This window comes from Martes martes, assembly GCF_963455335.1.
Source record: "Martes martes genome assembly, chromosome: X".
Taxonomy (NCBI): Eukaryota; Metazoa; Chordata; class Mammalia; order Carnivora; family Mustelidae; genus Martes; species Martes martes.
Window position 1 is genome coordinate 37,839,268 of NC_137897.1, and position 23,849 is coordinate 37,863,116.

General features: G+C 35.4%; 1 protein-coding gene across 4 annotated transcripts in view; it reads left to right on the top strand.

The window, feature by feature from the left end:
- KDM6A (lysine demethylase 6A) overlaps nt 1-23,849 on the top strand; it is a 200,565-nt gene that overhangs the window by 159,742 nt on the left and 16,974 nt on the right. For all 4 annotated transcript variants that reach the window (XM_080794729.1, XM_080794730.1, XM_080794731.1 and 1 more), the window contains 9 exons: nt 3,551-3,680; nt 5,144-5,249; nt 5,807-6,012; nt 8,054-8,118; nt 8,195-8,269; nt 9,012-9,160; nt 16,053-16,167; nt 19,360-19,547; nt 20,350-20,491. In XM_080794729.1, the coding sequence (XP_080650855.1) occupies nt 3,551-3,680; nt 5,144-5,249; nt 5,807-6,012; nt 8,054-8,118; nt 8,195-8,269; nt 9,012-9,160; nt 16,053-16,167; nt 19,360-19,547; nt 20,350-20,491 (1,176 nt within the window). The remainder of the gene's footprint in view (nt 1-3,550; nt 3,681-5,143; nt 5,250-5,806; nt 6,013-8,053; nt 8,119-8,194; nt 8,270-9,011; nt 9,161-16,052; nt 16,168-19,359; nt 19,548-20,349; nt 20,492-23,849) is intronic.

A 23,849-nucleotide genomic window follows, 5' to 3' on the forward strand; every position in this document is an offset into this window, starting at 1 on the left:
TAAGTGTTTTATGTTGGTCTTTTTATCTAGATGTTACGCTGGCATGCATTTTAATTCTGGGCCTAAAAGAAAGTAGTTGTGCTTTAATGTCTAGATCAGATGTTATCCTGAGTTCTACTTAAACACAGTGCCTTGGCTCGCTGCCAATTTGTACTGCCTTCTCCCTGCTCCCCAGTCGGCTCTTAGGGCCTCTGTCCTATTTCCTAGATAATGCCGTCACCACTCTGCTGGAGCAGGCCTTCCTCCTTGTTCCACTCTCTCTAATCTCAGGACAGTTGGTAGAAAATGGGAGAAAATTTAGAGGTCCAGAACTAGTAGCATATACTACATGGGATCTAAGTGTATTCTGGAGAAATACTGTCAAAAGAGTTCCATGGAAGTACAGGGTATAAACAGTGTATCGTAGCAGTTATCATAAATTTTCACTAATAAAGTCTTATGCTGTGGATACCTAGATGTGACTGTGTTTCTTAATATATTAAAGATTATAATCTTCCATGTCACCTTTCAGATATGTATAGATACTTATTTCAGAATTTTTAAGTACATTCTTACAGTGTTATTTTTAGCTTTTAGCTCTTAAAAGACAATTTTGCCTTTTTACAGAGACTTAATTATTTATATGCATATTATGCCTCTTAAATACACACACACACACACACACACACACACACACACACACACACTCACTTGGATCCCTGGGGTTGCTTGGGTTATTTCAGTAACTATAGGCCTTGGTTCATTAATAAAGAGACCAAAAATGCTCTGATAAATTAGAGATACAAATCTTTAGAGGAAAGTCAAGAGAGCAAATGATAGGCATCAACGGAACATTTCTGTTCTATTGGCGATATCCTATGCTGGGTAGGATTCCAGAACTTGAAGAGGAAAGTGACTTAGGCTCAAAAGACTTGATGTCTCTGGTCTAGGAGCTTCATAACCAAAGATAATTAAAGCGTAGATTGGTTTACTTACAGAGTACTAATTCATTTATCTACCAAATGATATGGGTAAATTTGAAACAAGTTTAAGCCAGTATTGTAAAGGATTGTGCAGTGACTAATTGTTTCCTACTCTGCATTGCTTGGGGAAAGTTTCAAAATGAAAGAAAAGGATTTAAAATGGGGTAGTATTTTCTTTCTTCACCGTCTTTCTCCACTTTGCCTTGTTATATTAGTTTCATTACCTTGGCTTTGAAAGTACTATAAACAGTATTGGATACTTCTATGTTCAGAAGATTATGCATAGTTCTGTCGTTTGCACTAGGACTGATGAGTGTATTTTCAATGGAAGAAGCTTAGAGTCACTATATAGACAACTACCTACATCAGTTTCTCCAGGGAAATTCCTGTTTGTTTCAGACTTGACCTCAAAAAAGCAGGGAGTCAGTGTTTGCAGTACAGTAGGAAACTGCAAAATACAATTTGATTACATGGTTTATTTTGACTATCCTCTTACTTTCACATACATAGTTACTTTTTAAAAGTGTTGGTTATTTTTAATTTGAGTCTTGTTTGGTTCATCTTAGCGTTACTGTCACTGGTTACTGACCAGTGCTATACATAAAAAGGCGATTACAATACCTTTTCTGCTTTTATGGTTTAAAGTTATAATTACAACATTTGGTGGTTCAGTCCATATCTGTTCCCTTAGGCATATCTCACCTTTTTTTCCACCACCTTTTTCTTTTCTATTTTAAAATAAAAGCAGCTGCGTTTTTTCATCATTATACTTTCCCATTTCCCTTTTTTCTTTTGTTACAGAACTCTACAAGCGATGGAGGTGGAATTCTGCTAATCTATTAAACTATTTTCTAGTCTCACCTCTCAGTGTGCAGAATGTTGTAGAAGCTTAAATTTTGGTACCATATTCAATTAGCATGAAATGTTCTTTTATGGTACAGTTTTAATGTGTGGTCCATATCTTCCAATTCCTTAAAATAGCAATCATTTACTATATTGCACATTCATCTCTTGCTCTAGAAAACAAATTTTATGTATTCGGAGTCCTGTTTTGTTTAAAAACCAAAGTTAAAGAGTGGCAGATACACAGTTCAGCATGAAAACTAATTATTTATATGTATATTATAAGTGAATGTTTATTTTGCATTGATTCGATGATAATACTCGAATGGTTTCTTTACCAGTGTCAACCACCTATTTTCTGCTTACATGGAATTTATAAATTAGTACTGATTTTATACCTAAATTTAAAAGCTTTTAAATACCTGTCTTTAATTGTATAGGACAGTCATGCTTTGTTGAGAAATGTTGTGATAGAACATTTATTTAACCTTTAGGCTTGTTAGTTGAACTTAAAATTTCACTTTAATAACTATTTCACATACTTTTTTTAAAAAATGAGTTATTTTAAACTTAATTCATTCCTTTGAGACCAGTCACGAATGCTTCTGTTTTTACTTGGGAGTTAACAGTTGAATAAATTAAAAATTAAGAAAGTGACATCCATGATTCTGTTTAGTGTGCCATCTCAAAAGTTTGTAGGAGTGGAATTTCAAGCCTTTTTTCAGTTTGGCAAAAACATAGCAAGATAAGGGAAATTAATTTTGTTTCAACCTGTATTCTGTACTTTATGATGAAAAATTGCTAATCCTTCTTCAGTAAGTAAAATTACTGAGTTTAACTCCCCACCGTAATTACAATTTTCAAGTTCTTAACTAAAATTGTAGTGTTAAAGTACTTGCTATTTTAATGCATTATTTTTGAGCTTGTAATAATTGGGTGAAGTTAATCTGGAATGAATTGAAAGCTCAAAATTATGTCTTGCTGATTTTCTGAGTTGGGTATATTTAAGAAGTAGAAAAAAAATTTTAACACTAAAAGAGTTACAGTTTGGAAATAATTCTGCCATATTTAAAGAATTTATAACTTAACAAACATGATACTTTAACCCACTACAGGAAAAGAAACCCCAACTACTAATAAGTAATAATTATACAATGTATCAGAGAATAGATAGCAGTTATATGTCTCATTAAAAATACTGGTATAATTTCCATAAATTTAGTAGATTGGAGTCTTGCTGAATTTTATTAGTCAAGGACTCACGTAGAAAATTCTTCACAGTTTTGAGAGAAAAAAAGGTACAGATCTTCTCAGGTTTGAGAATTACCACAAAGATATTCTGGTTATAATTGCTGAGGTGAGACATAGGAAGAAAGACATACTCTGTTTTTACTATAATCTAGACCTTTTTTGGTCAAGTTACAATGTTTAGTGGAAAGACTGTCATGGTAGAAGGTGGTGGAGAGGAAATTGGAGTTCATGTTTGTTCTTTAGGTGAGGAAAATAAGTTGGACAGTTATGAGCAAGATAAGGACTGTCATCAATAATTCTTGTGTTTTTTTTTTCATGAAGCTAAGTATTTGCTGAAATTAATAATTGTTCTTAGTTTTTTCTCATAGAGCCAAATCTCCTGGATTTGTGTTAGCTGCCCCATAACCTGATTAGGACTTAATTCAGGATTTTGTTTTGTTTTGTTTTCTAAATAAATGTACAGCTGATTTATTCTCCCTTCTTCTTTTTTTAAGGAATCTAGGTAAAAATGGCTTATCTAACAGTAGCATTTTATTGGATAAATGCCCGCCTCCAAGACCACCATCTTCACCATACCCTCCCTTGCCAAAGGACAAGTTGAATCCACCTACACCTAGTATTTATGTGAGTCTGAATTGATTGACTAGAAATAAATTAAACCAGTGTTTGCACCTACCTGTCTTTCATAAGATCTTGCTTTAAATTAATATGGATGCCCTTTAGGAAACATTAAAATTATTGGCAGTAGCTTGAATGTTTGGGGGGGAAAAAGATGTATTCAGAAAGACTTCATAATAGCATTTAAATCATCCCTTCTCAGTTACTAACCATGATTACATTAGAATACTGAGAAATACTTCTTACTGCCCCCAGTTTTGAACAGTATTAGGCAAAAACCACCTAAAAGTATGACTTAGCTGGTTTTTAAATCTGCATTCTACTAGTTGTATGGACCTTAACATTCATTCTGCTTTATGCATCTACAAAAATATATATTTTAATTACCTTTAAAAAAGGTATTTGAGAACATAAAATGTGATAATAGATATGTAATTTTTTAAAAGAATGTTAAAAGATTATTTAAAACCAATGTTAGTTTTACTTTAAGAACATTTAGACATCTGATGTAGGAAGTTGATAAAAGTTCAATCAAAGCAACTCTTCCATCCTCCCAGTTCTGCCCCAAGTGAAAAAAAAATTTAAGCTGTAAAGTTTGTTTTTGGAGATTTGGCCCTGTTTTTGGCCTCTAGAGGCCAAATATTATCGTATTAGTCCTTTCTCCAACCAATAATTTATTGATCCTTTAGTATGTAAGAGAAGCACTGAGATAGACGTGTAATAAAACATTTAAGCTGAAGTCTGAGAGAGGGAAATGCAAAATTAAGAATTTTCTTTTATGGGTCTTCTTCACCTTGCTTTCACTTTTGGTAATATTTTTAAAAACACTGAACTTTTGTGGCTTTTTACTCTTTATGTGAGGAAAAAAGCTCACATAACGTAAAATTTTACTGTTTAACCATTTTTAAGTATACAGTTCAGTAGTGTTAAATAATATTCTCATTGTTGCAAAACACTTCTCCAGCACTTTTTCATCTTGCAAATCTGAAATTCTATACCCATTAAATAGCAACTCCCTTTTCCCTGGTCTCCTTAGCCCCTGGGTAACCACCAGTTTATGGTTCTATAAATTGGCTATATTAGATATATCATATAAGTAAAATTATACAGAGTTTTTCTTTTTGTGACTGCCTTATTCTCACTGAGCATAGTGTCTTCAAGGTTCATCCACATTGTAACATGTGATAGGATTTTCTTCCTTTTTAAAATTGAATAATAGTTAAATTGATTTGAAGTTTCAGTTTTATTTCTTACCACACATTTTGTTCAAGATCCAGTAGACAAGAGAAATAATGTATGTAGTTACTATCTAATTACAACTAGGGTCAAAAGACATAGTGACAAAATGCTATAAAATGTAAAATAGAAATTACACAGTGCATTGTTGAAATTGCCATAAATGATGAATATGAATTTGGCATAATATTTTCTGTTTTCCAGAGATCTAACCATATGTTTTTATTTTACAGTTGGAAAATAAACGTGATGCTTTCTTTCCTCCATTACACCAATTTTGTACAAATCCAAACAACCCTGTTACAGTAATACGTGGCCTTGCTGGAGCTCTTAAATTGGGTAAGCTTTAAATAAGAAAAAGAAAAAGGTTTTATATTTCCTTTGCTATCTGTGACTCTTAAAGCACTGGCAGAAACTTACTTCTGTTAAGTTTTTCAGTTTTCACTTTAATATTTTCTGGCTGTGAGTGTGGGGGGTGGTTGTGTATCACTTCTTTGATCCATAATGTAAAGATACAACGACAGTATTGGTTCCTGGCAATTTAGTAGTGGTTTTTAAATTTAGCTTTTATTTTGGTCTAATTGTATAATTACAGTTATGATTTAGGTTATCTGATGAAAGAATTTTTAATATAAAATGTAGATAAAATTCACTGCTGCTAATATAAGACTGTAGCCTCCTAACTAGTGCCTGGCCCCTTGATTCCACCTGTGCTGGTGGCATGATGATTAGGTCTGAGGCTTCATTGTCTGGTTGTGTAAACCTGGCACAAAGTTCAGGTTGTGCAGAGGCCCTGGTTGGTTTTTAGGGGAACTGGATAGAATGCCATAAAACATTTTGCTTAATGTATTATTCCAAATATAATTTTCATTTATTAACTACATTTATTTATGAAGACCTGGGACTTTTCTCTACCAAAACTTTGGTGGAAGCTAACAATGAACATATGGTGGAAGTGAGGACACAGTTGTTGCAGCCAGCAGATGAAAACTGGGATCCTACTGGAACGAAGAAAATCTGGCATTGTGAAAGTAATCGATCTCATACTACAATTGCTAAATATGCACAGTATCAGGCCTCCTCCTTTCAGGAGTCATTGAGGGTAAGTGTTTACTCCTTGAACATTATTTTATTTTTAGAATATTTTATTATTTTATGTTCTTTTATTTTGAAAGAGCGCATCTTTTGTAAGCATCTCATTATTTTATGGTTACATGAAATACTATCTAAGTGCTATGCAGTTCGCCCTTAGTAAAGTCTAAGCAGGCCTATGGGTTGATAAATATTGTTAAAGTGTAGTGAGATGTCTCCGTCATCCGTGGGATGTTTCTGTTTAAAGCAGGCTTTCTCAGTCTTGGCATTATTAACATTTTGGGTTGGATAATACATTGTTGTGGGAGACTGTCTTGTATATTAGGGTGTTCGATAGCATCCCTGACCTCTCTCCAGTAGATGCCTGTTGCACACCCCTTACCTTCTAACCCAGTTGTAATAGTCAAAAAGGTCTCCAAACATGCCAGATATCCCTTGGGAGGGTGAAATTGCCTCTGATTGAGAGCCACTGATACCGGAAGATAAAGTAAGTCTCAAGATTGCTTTGTGCTTGCAAAATTCCTAGTCTTGTGCCTTCCCATTTTTCTCCTCTACCAGGTTAGTATTATCTGATCAATAATACCTCCAGGAAACATTAGTATTATTCTTAACGGCCTCAGTCTGAAAGAGAAAACTGAGGGAGAGGCATAAATTATTTCAAAATATATGGGAAATTTAAAAAGTAGAAAAACAATCAGAGGATTATTATTAAAAGACTCAGGCATTTCAGTAGTCGATCATTACTAAAATCCTTTAGCACTATAATGAGAATTTTGTGAATTCTCCCACAAAGTGAACATGAAACATCCAAAAAAATGAGTTTATTAAATGTATTACTCAAATACTTGTCTGTAGTACTAAGTTGTTTTGTACATATCCTGCAGCTAAAACTTAATATGGGCCTGCAGGTCTTTTAATTTGTAATTCATTAGATTTTCTTATGTGTTTAAAATTCTGCCCCAAGTTCACATTTTCAATGAAGGCAGCATTTGTACCTGTGAATTGTATATTTGTATTTCTTTCTCACTACCATTCCCTGTATCTACAGAGAAATTTATCTAATGAGAATTGTCCTGCAGCTTTAATGAGTTACAGTGAATTCATTGTCCAAATGAATCTCTAGTTTAAACTTTTGAGATACTTCAGCTATATGGTAGTGGTAGTATTAGGTTCAGAAGAGGATAAATAATAAGCAAGATTCAGGGATCATGAAAGGAAAATTTGGAGGAGGAGTTGAAAAGCAAAGATCGTAAGAGGCAGAGTATTTATATAGGATGGGATCCATAACCAAAGAAAAGATGCCTTTTTGTGTGCTTTGAAGGCATGGACCATTACCTGTGAAAAATTTGACGAATGTTTAGAGACTATACATTTAAAGGGAGGGAGGCCAAAATGTACTAAGTACTGCTAACTCAAATAGTAGGACAGTGTCAAGAGATACTGTGTATGTGACCCCAAAATTGTAAATAATAGTAGTACTTGCTTTGAAAAGCACCTATTTTATGCAGCACTTATTTTCCTTACTAATATAAATGTGTTACCATGCATGTATAATTCATTGTGGAAGAAAAGCTTTAACCCAGAGAGAACTTCTTCCATTTGTCTGTAATCAAAAATAGAGAACATCTGACCTTCTTACACATATATAATTACGTATACATCCACACACAGCTGCTAGATTAGAAAATTTATAATCAAGATGGATAGGCCTCTCAATTAAAAAAAAAAAATTCTGTCCTCTTAAAAATGGGGCAGGAATGAAAATCTATAGATTTTTCCCCTTATAGAAGAATGTTACTAACAAAGAACTCTAAGGTAACTTTGTGGCTGAGGAGGTTGGATACCTGCCTATGGATGGTGACCATTGACTTTCCCCCTTTTTATTTAATGTGTGGTCTTTGAAGAAATTTTCATGTGAAAGAGACCTATAGAAATTCAGTTTCCAAACATAGATAATACCATCAATCTCTGTGTGAACTTTATAGTTGCATGTTGGGAAGGATAGCTGGTTGTGGAATACTAAACTAGAATGTGTTTTGCTTAATTTATAGGAAGAAAATGAGAAAAGAAGTCACCATAAAGACCACTCAGATAGTGAATCTACATCTTCAGATAAGTAAGTCATTTTTAATGTTCACTTAGTATTTCTGTTTAAAAGGCATGTTTCTGATATTGTCTCTCTGTTTTTTAAGTTCTGGGAGGAGGAGGAAAGGACCCTTTAAAACCATAAAGTTTGGGACCAACATTGACCTGTCTGATGACAAAAAGTAAGTCTTTGTAGTAGTATTTCTGTGAACGGATGCAGAGGTCTGCAAGATTGAGAATTGTCTACGATTTCCTCTTCTCTTTCCTTCCTTACCATTTTTCTAAGTTGATACACAAGTTTCAGATAAATTATTTTTGCTAAGTTTTACAAAGAAGTTTTTTTCTTTAACTTAAATCTCTTGTACAGGTTTTCATCAAGACCCTGGCTAAGTATACAATCATAAAGTTACATTTTATGATTAATAATGTACAATAGTGTTATAAAGGGGTGCCTGGGTGGCTCAGTAGGTTAAGCCTCTGCCTTTGGCTCAGGTCATGATCTCAGGGTTCTGGGATCGAGCCCTGCATCGGGCTCTGTGCTCAGCGGGGAGCCTGCTTCCCCCTCTCTTCTCTCTGCCTGCCTCTCTGCCTACTTGTGATCTCTCTCTCTCTCTGTGTCAAATAAATAAATAAAATCTTTAAAAAAAAATAACAGTGTTATAGAATTATACAACAGTTATAAAAATAGGAAGGGTTTTTTTTTTTTTTTTTTCATTTACTCAGTATTTTTGTTTTGTTTTTAACTCAGTAATATTTATGCCTTTTTTCATTAGGAAGTTTTCTTTGGAAAAATTGAAAAAAATTAAGCATTTCAGTGTTTCCTATGCCGTTTTTCAGATTGGGACACAAAGTTTTTGAAGAAATGGCTAACTTCCACAAATATTTGTAGCAGGATTTCACTCTTGATCTGTTATTTTATTGCAGATGGAAGTTGCAGCTACATGAGCTGACTAAACTTCCTGCTTTTGTGCGTGTCGTATCAGCAGGAAATCTTCTAAGCCACGTTGGTCATACCATACTGGGCATGAACACAGTTCAACTATACATGAAAGTTCCAGGAAGCAGAACACCAGGTAACTTTTATGAACTAACATTCTCTTCTACACTTGAAAAACAGAATTAATCAAAATGTGAAACATGCAAAAGAGAACCAGATTCTTTTCATTTACAGTGAATGAAACTGAAACGATTACTCCTGTTATAAGGTTTGACTCGTATTATTAAGATTTTTCCCCTTTATATTATCTTTTTTTAATAGAATAGTCCTGAAACAATAGCAGTTTAATCTGGAAAGGGATCACTAGAGCACTCCTGGGAAAGTCCCTGTGGCTTAGAGGCTGTTGCTGATTCCATCTCCTGCAGAATGATGGGATACAGTTTTTTCTGAACTTTTCTTTTTGCCATAGTCACACTAAGAAATATATTTTATGACTTTGTGCACATATGTGTATTTTTGAGAACAGTTTCATAGAATAATACATTTTCTAGTCTGTTCCATTGTATTTCACTTAAATAAGGAAGTAGAGGTTGTAGTCCTCTAACAGGGCTGCAACACACAGTTCACACAAATCACTTGATGAGGAGACATTCCTAGAGTCTTCCAGGTGTCCAGTCTGGACTCTATTAACTGGGCTTGTCACTTTTGGCAGGTCACATTTCCTTCTCTGGGTCTTTTTCTTCATTTGTAAAACGAATTATATTGGTTTTAAGCTAAGAATTCTGTCCAGTGCTGAAGTACCATCTTCTTTGTGTTTCCTTAGATTGACATGAAATTTCTGAGTGATGTTCAAAATACTTAACAATTAGGGCAGATGACTGGTGGTTACAAGTTCACCTGTATACCAGTGCCTATAGGCTGCATATCACCATCAGATGTTTCTGTGTGCAACTTGAAGCAGCCATGGTTTGAAAACCAGATTGCTTTCTTCTTTGTCACCTGCTTATTGAATTGTAGCTACAAAGCTGTTTCAAAATAGGCCTGTCCTTGCTTCTGGTTAACATCGGTCAGTGGATTCCGAGTCCTGACTGCTCATTGGAATCTCTTTTATTGGGATCGGGCATGGTATTTTTAAAGAAGGTTCCCAGAATATTATATTGTACAGCCAGGAGTAGAACCATTAGGTTGTAGTAGTTTTTATCCTCAAGCCATTGGAAGCCCAGTTCTGTGATATTTTGTCCATAGTTGGCTAAACTGGAAACAGTTCTGGAATAAATGGCAGAAGAACTCTCTGCTCCCCACTTTGCCATTTAGGCACTGGTATAAATACTGGGCAAGTTACTTGAACTCTCTAGAATTCTGTTCTGTTATTTTCTTTTTTCTTTTTTTTTTTTTTTTTTTAGATTGATTTATTTATTTTAGGGAGAGACAGAGGGCGAGGGACAGAGAATCTCAAGTGGAGTCCAACAGGGGCTTGATCTCACAGCCCTGAGAGAGGAACTGAGCCAAAACTAAGAGTCAGATGTTTAACCAACTGTGCCACGCAGGTGCCCCAAGAGTTCATTTTTCTTATGTATGCAGTATTGGATTGGTTCTAAGATTCATTTAAATTGAAAACCTCTCCAATTTGAATTATACCCTCAACTCAAAAAGAATACAGTTTTTCATTACAAATCAGGGGAAAAGCAAACCTGATAGATTATTTCTTTGTCACTTGTGTCTGAACTGCTTGGGGTTTTTTTCGGTTTGTATGTAAAGCATTAGTTTTTCTGGGGCACCTGGGTGGCTCAGTGGGTTAAAGCCTCTGCTTTCGGCTCAGGTCATGATCCCGGGGTCCTGGGATCGAGCCCCGCATCGGGCTCTCTGCTCAGCGGGCAGCCTGCTTCCCCCTCTCTCTCTCTGCCTGCCTCTCTGCCTACTTGTGATCTCTGTCAAATAAATAAATAAAATCTTTTAAAAAAAATCATTAGTTTTTCAGAAGTGTCCTGTGGAACATTGAAGAATTATCTAAGGAATTCCCTTGGGGTAGTGCTGTTTAGTAGAAATGTAATGCAAGTCATATGTATGATTTAAAGGTTTTTGGTTTTTTTTTTTAACATATAATATATTATTTGTTATAGGGGTACGGGTCTGTGATGATTTAAAGTTTTATGGTAGTCATATCAACATAAAACAAAATAGGTGAAAATAATTTTAACCTAGTATGTACACATCTTACCATTTCAACTTGTAATCAGTATATAAAAGTTATGAGATTTTTCACATTTATTTTTCATATTAAGTCTTTGAAATCTGGTGCGTACTTTTATAGTTTCTGCACATCTCAGTTCATATAAACCCCATTTCAGGTGATTACTCTGTTAGACAACTCGGTCTTAGAAGAAATGGATAGTTTCATTAGTTCAATTTTTAAAAAATTATTTTGAATGCTTCCTTGTGGGGCAAACCCTTTATTCCTGGAGTTACATAGATAAATGTGTTACCTACCTCATGGACTTTATCAGTCACGTATGTTCTAAACTATAGAGATGCTCTAAGGCTCTATCCCAAAACATTTTGAATTTGTCAGTGGGATTTCAGCACCTCTAATTATGATGAGTGCTAAATTTTATCTTGGAGTCTACACCATGGACAATTCCAACCATCTAGTCATGGTAGGAGATAGTTTGTAGGTATTAAGAGCACCATATTCACATCATACTCTCATACATGAAAGACATAAGGAATGGTGAGAGTAGCTACATTTTTCTCTATTGAGGTAAAAATGACCCAGCAAAACTAATCCCTTTAAATTATGTGGTTCAGTTGCAATTTAGTGTATATTCACTGTGCTGTGTAGCTATCACTTCTGTGTAGTGCCAAGAGATTTTCATCTGTCCAAAAGGAAACCTCGTACCCATTAAACATTAACTCTCCATTTTCCACTTCCTTCTGCCCCTGGCAACCAGTAGTCGGCTGCATTCTGGTTCTGATCTGGATGTTTCATATAAATGGAATCATAAAATATGTTCTCTTTTGTGTCTGTCTTCTTTCACTTAGCATGTTTTTGAGGTTCATCTGCATCGTATTCATGGTTCATTCCTTTTTATGGCCAGATACTCTGTTGTGTGGATATATAGGACATTTTGTTTATCCATTCATCAGTTGACGGACATTTGGATTGATTCCACTTTTTAGCTATTGTGAATAGTGTTTCTGTGAACATTCACGTGCTAGTATTTGTCTGAATCCCTGTTCCCAGTTCTTTTGGTTATCATACCTGGGATTTGAATTGTTGGTTCATATGGTGATTCTATGTTTAACTTTCTGAGGAACTGCCAAACTGCTTTCTGCAGTAGCTGCACCATTTTACATTCATGGCAGCAGTGTATGAAAGTTCGAATTTTTCTTCATCCTCACCAACACTGTTTAGTTCCCATTTTTTTCTTAAGGCCAACCCAGTGGATGGGAAGTGGTTTTTCTTTGTGGTTTTGATTTTCATGTGCTTGCTGGCCATCTATATTATCCACTTCGAAAAAGTGTCTATTCAAGTCCTTTGCCCATTTTTTAAATTCAGTTGTTTGTCCTTTTGTTGTGGAGTAGTGGGAGCTTATATTTTACATATTAACCCCTTACCCGATATATGATTTGCAAATACTTTCTCCTGTGCTTTGTTATTTTATTCTCTTGATAGTGTTCTTTGCACAAAAGTTTTAATTTTGATGAAGTTCAGTTTATCTGTATTTTGTTTGGTTGCTTGTGCTTTTGGTATCTTATGTAAGAAACCACTGCTGAATGCAGGGTTGTAAAGTTTCACCCCTGTTTTTCTTCTTAGATTTTTATAGTTCCAGCTCTTATATTTAGATACTTGATCCATACTAATTTTTACATGTGGTTTTATATGAGCTAAGGGTCCAAATTCATGCTTTTACACATCCAGTTGTCCCAGCACTATTTGTTGGAAAGACTATTCTTTTCTCTGTAGAAGAGTCTTAACACCCTTCTGGAAAATCAGTTGGCCACAGATACATGGATTTATTTCTGAAATCTTGATACCCTTTCCTTGATTTACATGTCTGTGTTTATGCCAGTACTATGCTGGTTTGATTGCTGTACCTCTGAGGTAAGTTTCAAAATTGGGAAGTGTGAGTCTTCCAACTTAGGTAGCTACCTTTACTGTAGCGCTTAATCTCTTCATCACAGGGCTGTGAATTACTCTCTTTCTTTCCTTTCAGCCCAAGAATTCAGCCTCTAGCATTTTCTTATATGGCACATGGGCTAGTGACAAACTCTTTCAGCTTTTATTTATCTGAGAATATCTTAGTTTCTCCTTTATTTTTGAATAGTTTTGCCAGATATGGAATGCTTGGTTAATTTTTTCTTTGTCTTTCAGCAGTTTAAATGTGTTACCCTATTGCTTTCTGGCCCCATGGTTTTGGATCTAAAATCAGCTATTAATCTTATTGGTAATCCTTTGTATGTGACAAATCACTTCTTTTTTCCTGCTTTCAAAATTCTCTTTGGGTTTTACAGTTTGACTACAATGTGTCTTCATATGGATCTCTTTAAGTGTTTCCTACTTCAGAGTTTCTTTAGCTTCTTTGATGTATAGATGTATGTCTTCGGTCAAATTTGGGAAGTTTTGGACCATCACCTCTTCATATATTCCTACTGTCCTTTCTCCTCCTTCTCTGGGACTCCCACAGTGCATAGGTTAGTGTATTTGATGGTCCCTTAGGCTCTGTTAATTTTTCTTCATTCTGTTTTCTTCTCAAAATGGTTAGTTTCATTTGATCTATCTACAAGTTTGTGGATTCTTGCTTTAACCTGCTCAAATCTGCTGTTTGAAACCCACTAGTGAATTTTTAATTTCAGTTATATTTTCAGCTTCAAAATTTTATTTATGGTAATTTCCATCTCTTTATTAATCTCTGTTGAGACCTCATTGTCCTTGTTTCCTGTGGTTCTTGTTTATGGTTTCTTTTAGCTCTTTGAAGTATACTTAAGACAGTTGATTTAAAGTGTTTGACTATTAAATCCATTGTCTGTTCTTTATCAGGACTAATTTTTGTTAATTATTTCTTCTTTTTATCCCCCTGTGACTAGGCCATACATTCTTGTTTAGTTGCAAGCCTCAATTTTTTTGTGAAAACAGACTCTGAGGATTAAAAAAACAAAAAAAAAACAAAACAAGACTGTATTCTCGGTCAGTTGTAGTCCCTGAAGTCTCTGTTCCTTAAGCATGGTACTGTGCTAATATTTTGACATTTTGAATGTTATCATGTGGCTGTTAAAGAAATCAGATTCTCCCTCTCCAGGGTTTGTTCTTGGTTATTGTGGGCTACAGTTGTCTGTCTGTTTTGTGACTTTTCCACAGTATTTTCACAAAGACTGTATTCCTTGGCATGTGTGGGTACTGAAGTTTCTTTTCCATTATCTCAGCAGTTAGCCAGTGACCTCACAGAGATTTCCTTCAGTGCTTTGTGCCAAAAAAGAAAGAAGAATGGGAAAATGAACAGAAAGAAAAGAAAAAAATAATTCGCTGGGTCTTTGCAGATTTCCTGTGTTGAGTCAATCCTTTTACACTTAGCCATGCTGCTTATGGTCGTACTTCTAGCCTTTACCTTCTTGCTTGTACTGCACCTAAAGATTAGCAAGAAGTTCAAATTTATAGTCTTAGGTATATTTCTGAGCATATGACCTGCTCTGGGTATGCATGTGGCTTTCTAAATTCTCTAGTATTCACGGGAGCTTTTTAAAGCTTTTATTCCCCCCAAATCTCTTTGGTGTGTCTGCAGTTTGCTCCAGCTCTTTGTTTTTGCCCCTGGGAGCACCAGCTTGTTCATATGGCCTTTCAGTGTTTTGGGGGAAACCTTTTCCACTGAACCACTTGCCCTGATAGGGTGAAGTTCCTTGTGTTAGTCTTTGGGGGAAACTCCAGTCAAGTTGAAAGGAAAAACAGTTTTTTATCTTGGGAACAAGATCTACTCTGCTCCCTCCAGAACCAGTGACACTCACACTAGGAACACAAGACTACCTTTTTAAGTCCATTGCCACACACTAGTGATGTGGGTGGGGAAAAGGTAAGTTAAAGTGACATAAAAGTCTCTTACTATAAGTTCTTTCTGGTCAGGCATTCACTTGGTTGCTATAAACCTTTGACTACTGCCCAGAGTTCAGTAAGGTTACTTCTGGTAGTTTTACTAGTTTTTTTCTCTAGAAACTAGTTTGTTTCTGAAGAATTCTCCAGAGTTCCCTGCCCTATCACTTTTGTTGACAATACTCCCATAGCTCCATTTGAAAACCATATTTCTTGGGGTGCCTGGGTGGCTCAGTGGGTTAAAGCCTCTGCCTTCGGCTCAGGTCATGATCTCAGGGTCCTGGGATCGAGCCCCGCATGGGGCTCTCTGCTCATCAGGGAGCCTGCTTCCTCCTATCTCTCTGCCTGCCTCTCTGCCTGCCTCTCTGCCTACTTGTGATCTCTGTCTGTCAAATAAATAAATAAAATCTTAAAAAAAAAAAAGGGAATAAACTATTTAAAAAAAAAAAAACATATTTCTTGCCTCTTTACTGATGTCCTAATGCTACTTGTGAGAAATGGGGATTAGTTCACAAAGAAGTGGTAATGATACCGATAATAGCTAATACTTACTACTTACTGTATATTTGGAACTGTTCAAAAACAGTCATTATTTCATTGATCCTCAGAGCAGCCCAGTGATTTATTGGAATTGTTATTTTCTAATCTTCTATATAAGGTAACTGAGTCTGAAAGGTTTAGCAACATTCCCAGGTTCACATAAGCTTAGGAGCCTGGCTCTAGAACCTAAGCTTTTAGTCATGATTTAGACTACCTCTGCAGAAGGTCTTACTGAGTAAGTTAGGAGCTGACCAAACTCTGCTCTAAAACTAGACACAAAAATAATGACAAACAGCTGAATACCACCAGAACATTCTATGTTGAACATTTCCGAGCTCTTATTTCTAAAGGCACATTTTTCTATAGAATTTATAGTATGCTGATAATTGTTTTTCTTTTCTCATTTCAGGTCATCAAGAGAATAACAACTTCTGTTCAGTTAACATAAATATTGGTCCAGGTGACTGTGAATGGTTTGTTGTCCCCGAAGGTTATTGGGGTGTTCTGAATGACTTCTGTGAAAAGTAGGTTTCCAAAGAAAAAATTTTTTTAAACATAATTATTCAAAAACAGTAATTACAAAGGACAACTTACTAATGTGGATATTCTAATGTATGTAACCAGTTTTTACTTACCTCAGCAAAAAAATTCATTTAAATTGATTTGATTCCAAGTCTATTCCTTTGCATTACTGAGAATACTTGAAAAAAGATGCCTTGACACCACTCTGTGCAGTAGTAACAGTCTTGAATTTAGAAGATAGGAAGGTTGAGTTGTTTATTAGGTTAATTGAACAACTGATGCATAAATACTTGCTCATGTGGAAGATATGTGTTCCTAGAAAAATTATTTTACTGTGAATGGTTTTAGAAGTGGAAGGAATTCGGGCGCCTGGGTGGCTGAGTGGGTTAAGCCTCTGCCTTCGGCTCAGGTCGTGATCTCAGGGTCCTGGGATCGAGCCCCGCATCGGGCTCTCTGCTCAGCGGGGAGCCTGCTTCCCCCCCCCCCCCGCCTACTTGTGATCTCTCTCTCTCTGTCAAATAAATAAATAAAATCTTAAAAAAAAAAAAAAAAGAAGAAGTGGAAGGAATTCTGTAATATAGCACCTTCATACTTTCATAGGTTGTTAATAACTCTAGTATGAACATACTACTCTTTGTCATATCACCATGATATAAATTCTTTTTAAAACTACACTGGCAACTAGTCCTTTGAAAGAATTCTATAAAATTTAATCAACTGCTTCAGATTTTTTCTCTAATTGAAGGAACTCACCTTGTAGTATTCCTTTCCTTAAGGTCCTAGAAATAGCCTTCCTTTATTTCTTATCTTATGTTAAAGAGTACCTTGGAATTATTTTCATTGGTTTAAACTTAATTGTTTGTCTAAATGGAAACTTATTCTCTCTCCTTTTTTTTGAAAGTACTCCTTTATATATAAGTAGCTGATATTTTCAGTTAATAACATTGGAAAGTTGTTATGGTTAAAAACATAAATTATACATATATATGGTGTTATTCTCCCCACCCCAAGAAGGTAAAGGGGAGACCACCAGAAACATTTACATTATGAGAGACTCTCAAAACTAATTATGCACATAGTCCACATACTCACTTAGAATTTTTTTATCTTGGCTTACTGGGTCTTTGTTTAATAACAAGTGTAAATATAGTTACCAAAAAACCCCCACACTAATCCATAATTTCCTTATATAGAAGCAAAAGATAATTATCTTTCATTGTTTTTACTGTTTAACACACAGATTTCATTTCATATAAGAAAGTGAAGGATGTGAAATTTTAAAGTTTGAAATGCTCTGTTGAAATAACCTGATCTACACTAATCTGTGCTTACTTTTATGGACCAGTGGCATGGTGGTAGCAGAGAAAGAGCAGTGTCATGTAGGAAATCTCCATTGTGCTACAGAAAGATTTTTATTTCTTAAACTTTGAGATGGTAGTATATTATTACAACACAGTACACTGATCCTTGTTCATTATTTCTGAGTAGACATTGGCTCTCTTCAGAATTTAGTTTGTCTTTCCTACCTAATGGGGAGGTAATCTGGGAATAAAGGTAATTAGAAGAGGCAGATGATGTCTAAAAATTGTGAACTTAGGGGTAATAAAAATTCAAAGTTAGAATGAAGGGTTAGGTAAATTTAAGTTGCAGGAATAGCACTTGCTACCCCAGCTTTTGATACTGATACTGATACTGACCCGTGTGTGATAAAAAGGATGCTTGCTTTTTGGGGTAACTTTAATTTTTTTTTTTAACTTAGTTGTTGATTATTCAATGGTCTTGCTTACTCAATTGCTTGCTTGCTTTTGAATAGAACGTTTTCTCCAATGTTGTGATGGTAACACATTGGTGAGGTAGGGATAGAATTTGTGTTTGTAACCATATTTTGCTTCATAGGCAAGTTTTTCTGGACTGTATCTACTGAACATTATTACAGACAGTAAGCCCATCCATATCCCCTTGCAGATAGGCTACCATTGGCAGTCTTCTAGGCTTTGAAGAACAGCTTGCATTTTTATAAGGAGAAAAATAAGGCAGAGATTCCATCTACGTCAAATGTTGGTGAGATTTTTCCATAAAGAGCCAGATAATAAACATTTTAGGCTTTGCAGGTTATATGGTCTCTGTCACAGCTGTGTCACTGAGGTACATAAGCAATCATGTGTAATAATACGTAAATGAATGGGCATGACTATGGTCTAATAAAGTTTTATTTACAAAAAGAGGTGAACTGGATTTGGCCCATGGGCCATAGTTTGCCAGCCCTTGATCTAGACCACCCCCCCCAAAAAAAAATTAAAACCAGTGAGAATAATTTCAAGGTACACTTTATTGTATCCCTTGGTACGGGACAGTAAAACCTGCTTCTTAGCTCTAAAGGAAGGAAACGTTTCCATTCTGCACATTCTTCCTTCCCCAAAATGTAGCTAATTGAATTTTATAAACTTCTCTTGAAGGAAAAGTTGCTTTCTAGTTTAAAATATGCTTCATATTATATCATGATGAAGTAGAAAAAGAAGTCAGATTTTAAAGTAAAAAGCTCAGTAAGATCCATAGAATGTTTCCAAAGTACATTGGTGGTGGTGGCAGTGATGATGGTTGGTGGTGCATGTGTATGATTGTTCATTTTTTATGAAGTTGTTTTCAGCTGCATAGTTTTAACTAGTATTGAAACTCTAGAGACTGACATCCTATCTCCTTTTCCTGCTTAGAATTCAAAACAGCGGTAGAGACCATTCTGTTTTCCACTTTGCCTCAGAAATCAAAGTTCCTAATAGTTAATTATATCTGCCATAGTGTTCCTGTTTATGGACTTAAGTGACTTGATGTCAATTCCACCTTCCATTTACCTTTTAGAGATTTCTTGGTACTCCAGGACAAAGGGTTCAGTCAAATAACCTTTAGTGAAATGAAATTCAAAGTTAATGTATATAACTGTTACTTAAAAGGAGCTTTGGATTTCGTTTGGATCTTTGAAAAATCAACTGAAGGCAGTAGTACTGATCTTGGAGTAAGTTACTCAATATTTAATTGTAATTAATTTTACGTTACATATGGTAGTTCTTACTGCACAAGCAGTTAAGTTACAATGGAGTGCGAATGAGCATGTTTTAAGAAGTTTTGACCTTGTTTTCCAGTCTTATTAAGGAGCTTTATTGAAGTATTTGATCCATTTGCATTATTTTTTATTTCAGAAACAATTTGAATTTCCTCATGGGTTCTTGGTGGCCCAACCTTGAAGATCTTTATGAAGCAAATGTTCCAGTGTATAGGTTTATTCAGCGACCTGGAGATTTGGTCTGGATAAATGCAGGCACTGTTCATTGGGTTCAGGCTATTGGCTGGTGCAACAACATTGCTTGGAATGTTGGTCCACTTACAGGTATTTTAAAGAATATGCTAAAAAAAAAAAATTAATTTTTAAAGGATTGTATCTGATAGATTTATTTTTTTTTCTTGGACTATAACTCACTAGAAATAGGAAGAAGAATTCTGTCTTCTTGAATAAAATTTTAATTTGTAGTACAAGAAATTAAGTTCAAATGAACAGGTAGAAATATAAAGACCATAGATCTCAGCAAATAACAGATTTATGTCGTTGTATACAAGGAAGATATACTTTTAATAATTTTTAGAGTGCTTGATTTTGTTTTATAAAGGAAACCCTTTATGGGAGAAGGCAAAATAGAGTGGTTATTCATTCTTTCACATTTTTCTTTTATCTGATATGTTGTATGAATAGCCCTGTTATGTCAAAATCTGTTTGAATTATGCATGCCTTCAGGCAGTAGATAATTCAGAATAAGAATAAGGCCTTTGAAGCCAGAAAGACCTGGATTAGGACCAGGACCTGGCTCTTGCAACTTTGGGCAAGTTATGTAACCTCTCTGGGCCTCAATTTCTTCATCTGTATAATGGGAATAATAAAATTAATAAGGTAATGGTAAAGATGAAATGAGATAATGTGTAAAAATAGCTCAGCACAATGCCCGGCACATAGTTATAGTAAGCACTCTTTATATGTTCACTATTATTATTGTCATAATTATCAAAGAAACAACTTATTTTTGTAATCTTTTGAGGTTTCAGAATTGGTATTGATATCATCTGAGAAGGTGATAATGGTAACTTCATATCTTTTGGTACTTTGGGTTGCTATTTTATAACTGTTTTTTTTTTCCTAGCCTGCCAGTATAAATTGGCAGTGGAACGGTACGAATGGAACAAATTGCAAAGTGTGAAGTCAATAGTACCCATGGTTCATCTTTCCTGGAATATGGCACGAAATATCAAGGTCTCAGATCCAAAGCTTTTTGAAATGATTAAGTAAGTGCTTTCTAAAACTGCTGTAGTCCCTCTCTTTTTGGGGAGTGTTAACTATTCAGTACTTCCCCCCACCCCCATATGTTGACATCACAACAAAATGGTCCAGAAGTCTAGTAAAATGTAATACGAGAATCCACACATTAAAAATATTTTTCCCTTCCAGATAGTCAGTACACTGTGGTACAAAGAGAAATGAAGGTACACAAATGATTCTAAACCAGTAGATTCACAAGCCTGTGCTTCCCCACTACCCTCCGAGCCACCTGATATCTAGGAGAACTTGAGTTTTAATATTGAAAGACTGCCCTTGGTATCAGAGGGAGAGAATGGCATCACAAAATAATTGCTGGTACAGATAAATTAGCATTTAATATAGGGACTTAACTAAAATGGCCATTTTTAAGTTGTTTTAATGAAATCATCCATCTTATAATTGTCCCTTTTCTTAGCTGATTTAAACACCTAATACAAGTTATTTGAATATATATATCGTACGAAGCTTCTCATGTATTGTCAGTTTCTATCTTAGCTAGTTCATAAATATATTTAGAATATTTTCAAACAGTGCTATATAGCGGTGTTTTCCTAAAGTATATTTTCTATCACTCTTGCCCCTACCCTGAAAAGGTGGGCGATTCTGGTCAAAGAAATAATGGAAAAATGATGGATTAGATAAAGTTTTACAAGTCCTTTATTCTTTTAATAGTTTTTGTAAAATGTTTTACAGACTGTAAGTGTTGGTATGTTTTGTGAATGGGAAAGGAGGAGGGTTATATAATATGTTTCCCAAACTTATTTGTTTGACCAGTATCTTCTAAAGAATTGACCTCCTCAGAAACTCATTGTGGAATACACTGCTTTATACTCAGTGATAAAATATTTATAGTTTCCATCTTTGTTAAAGTAGTGCTTATAATTATTTCTCCTGTAGCTATATTAATTTGATCAGCATATGTTTTCAAAATACTGTCTTCTGAAAGTAATCCTGTTTTAATAAAGTGATTTCAAACCTAAGTCCAAAATTTCATTCAAACAGAAAATGTGTGGTCAAGGTAACACACCTCTAGATTATCTTACAATATAGTCCTTTATCAGTTGCAGTATTTTAGCTAGTCTTGGGCAGAAGTAGTAGGGGAGACAAAAGGTAACAAAACCCAAATCATAACAAATAATGTACAAATCCTTTTTTTTTTTTTTTTAATTTAAATTCAGTTGGGGTGCCTGGGTGCTCAGTGGGTTGAGCCTCTGCCTTCAGCTTAGGTCATGATCTCAGGGTCCTGGGATTGAGCCCCGCATTGGGCTCTCTGCTCAAACAGGGAGCCTGCTTCCCCCCCCCCCTCTCTACCTGCCTCTCTGCCAACTTGTGATCTCTCTCTGTCAAATAAAAATAAAATATTTTTTAAAAAATTTAAATTCAATTAATTAACATATAGTGTATTATTAGTTTCAGAGATAGACAGTGATTCATCAGTCTTATATAATACCCCATGCTTGTTACATCACATGATGTACAAATCCTTTTAAAAAGTTGGATCTTGGGTACCATGGTCTGTAAATGTAATTGGCAGTAGGGTGTGAGGGGTTGTCTATCCATTTATCTTACTATATTTGACAGTGGTACCTTGCTCTGAAGGGCAAGTTCAGGGTTACTTTTGGGTGAAAAATGATTTAAAGTCGCTGAAGATGTTTAGTAAATATGAGATAGGCATAAACTAGAGGCTAATTCAGATCCCCTAAAGGTACAGGGATGGTACAGCATAGAAACCATTTCTCTAATAGCTATATAGATTGAAATATGGACATTGGGGAGGGTATGTGCTATGGTGAGTGCTGTGAAGTGCGTAAACCTGGCGGTTCACAGACCTGTACCCCTTAGGGGTAATAATACATTATATGTTAATTTTTAAAAAAAAAAGGTGACTTGTTACATTTTAGATAGATTAGGATTTTATAATTGGAAAGGATTTTTAAGGTTATTTAGTCAAAACTACTACTAAGTGCAGTAATCTATTCTGTAGCCTCCATAATTTGTGGTCATCTAGTAGCTTTTTGAACATTTTCATTCTCTCACTGTAGTTCTTGAAAGTTCTTTACAGATTGGCCCAAGATCTCCCTGTCATTTGGTCCTAATTCCCTAAATATGTTTCAGATTTATGTAAAATATATCCCATTCAACAAGTGTTTAACAACCAGCTCTGTGCAGTGTTTAAGTTAAAACCCCTCCCCTCGGGGGTTTTAAATTCTGGTAGAGCAAGACAGAGAGACCATCAGACAGATAAATAAATTACTAACAAGTAGTATGAATAAGATGAAATGCATAATATTTGGGTGGCGGTGGGGGGAAGGGTAGGAGTGCTGCTTTTTTGACAGTAGTCAAGGAAGGTGTCTGAGAAGAGGAGTTTTGTGTTTAGACCCAAATACTGAGATGGAGTCAACGAAAGACCTGGGGGTAGAACACTTCAGGCCTGAATGGCTGAATTAGGAATAGCTTTGGCATGTTTGTAGAACAGGAAGGCCAGTGTATAGCAGAATGAGAGAAAGAAAGGGGGGTTGCAGTAAGCTCAATGAAGTGAGCAGGAACCAGATTGGACATGGACTTCTGGGTGTGTTACAGGTTACCACTAGATTATAAGCAGGAGACTGATGGGTTCTGTTTTAAACTTTGAAGAAAATGAATCTGATTGCTTTGTAGAGAATGGATTCCAAGGGGGTGTGTGTGGGTAGTTAGAAGGCAGTTGGAACAGGACAGACCAACCTAGACAGACATTTACCCATGGGGGTAGAGAGAGGGATCAGACTAGGGTCTTTGGTGGAGCTAAAGCTCACAGAACTTACTCATACGTTGCAGGATGTGGGGAGGAAGTGGCAAGAAGGAAAAAGGAATCAAGGAAGATCGTTGTCCTATTCTGTTCTTCCTACCTGGTCTTCATTAATTTAAACATCTCGCCTCTATCATCGTTTTCATCCCTCCATCCCCATCATCCTTGTCATCCTTTTAGACTCCCTCCAGTTTATCATCATCCCTCTCTTAACATTTGAAATGTTGAGCATTGACACTCATACTCATTTTTGTTATAAGGTTGTGTTGAAATTGGATACACACAATTTGGATGTATTTCAACTTAAAATTACCCATGGTACTGTTGTTCCTCATACCTACCTTATTTTTTAACCTAAATGCACTTACATACTCATTTTACTCCCATTTTTACTCTGTGCTACAAAATATTCAGTCATCTGAATCTTTATTGTGTTCCTCATTATATTAAGAATTCTGCTCCCAGCTGGAGTTGTCATGAGATGTGACTAGCAAGCTCTTTTTGTCCTCACACTGATTGAAATGTTCACTGTAAATATA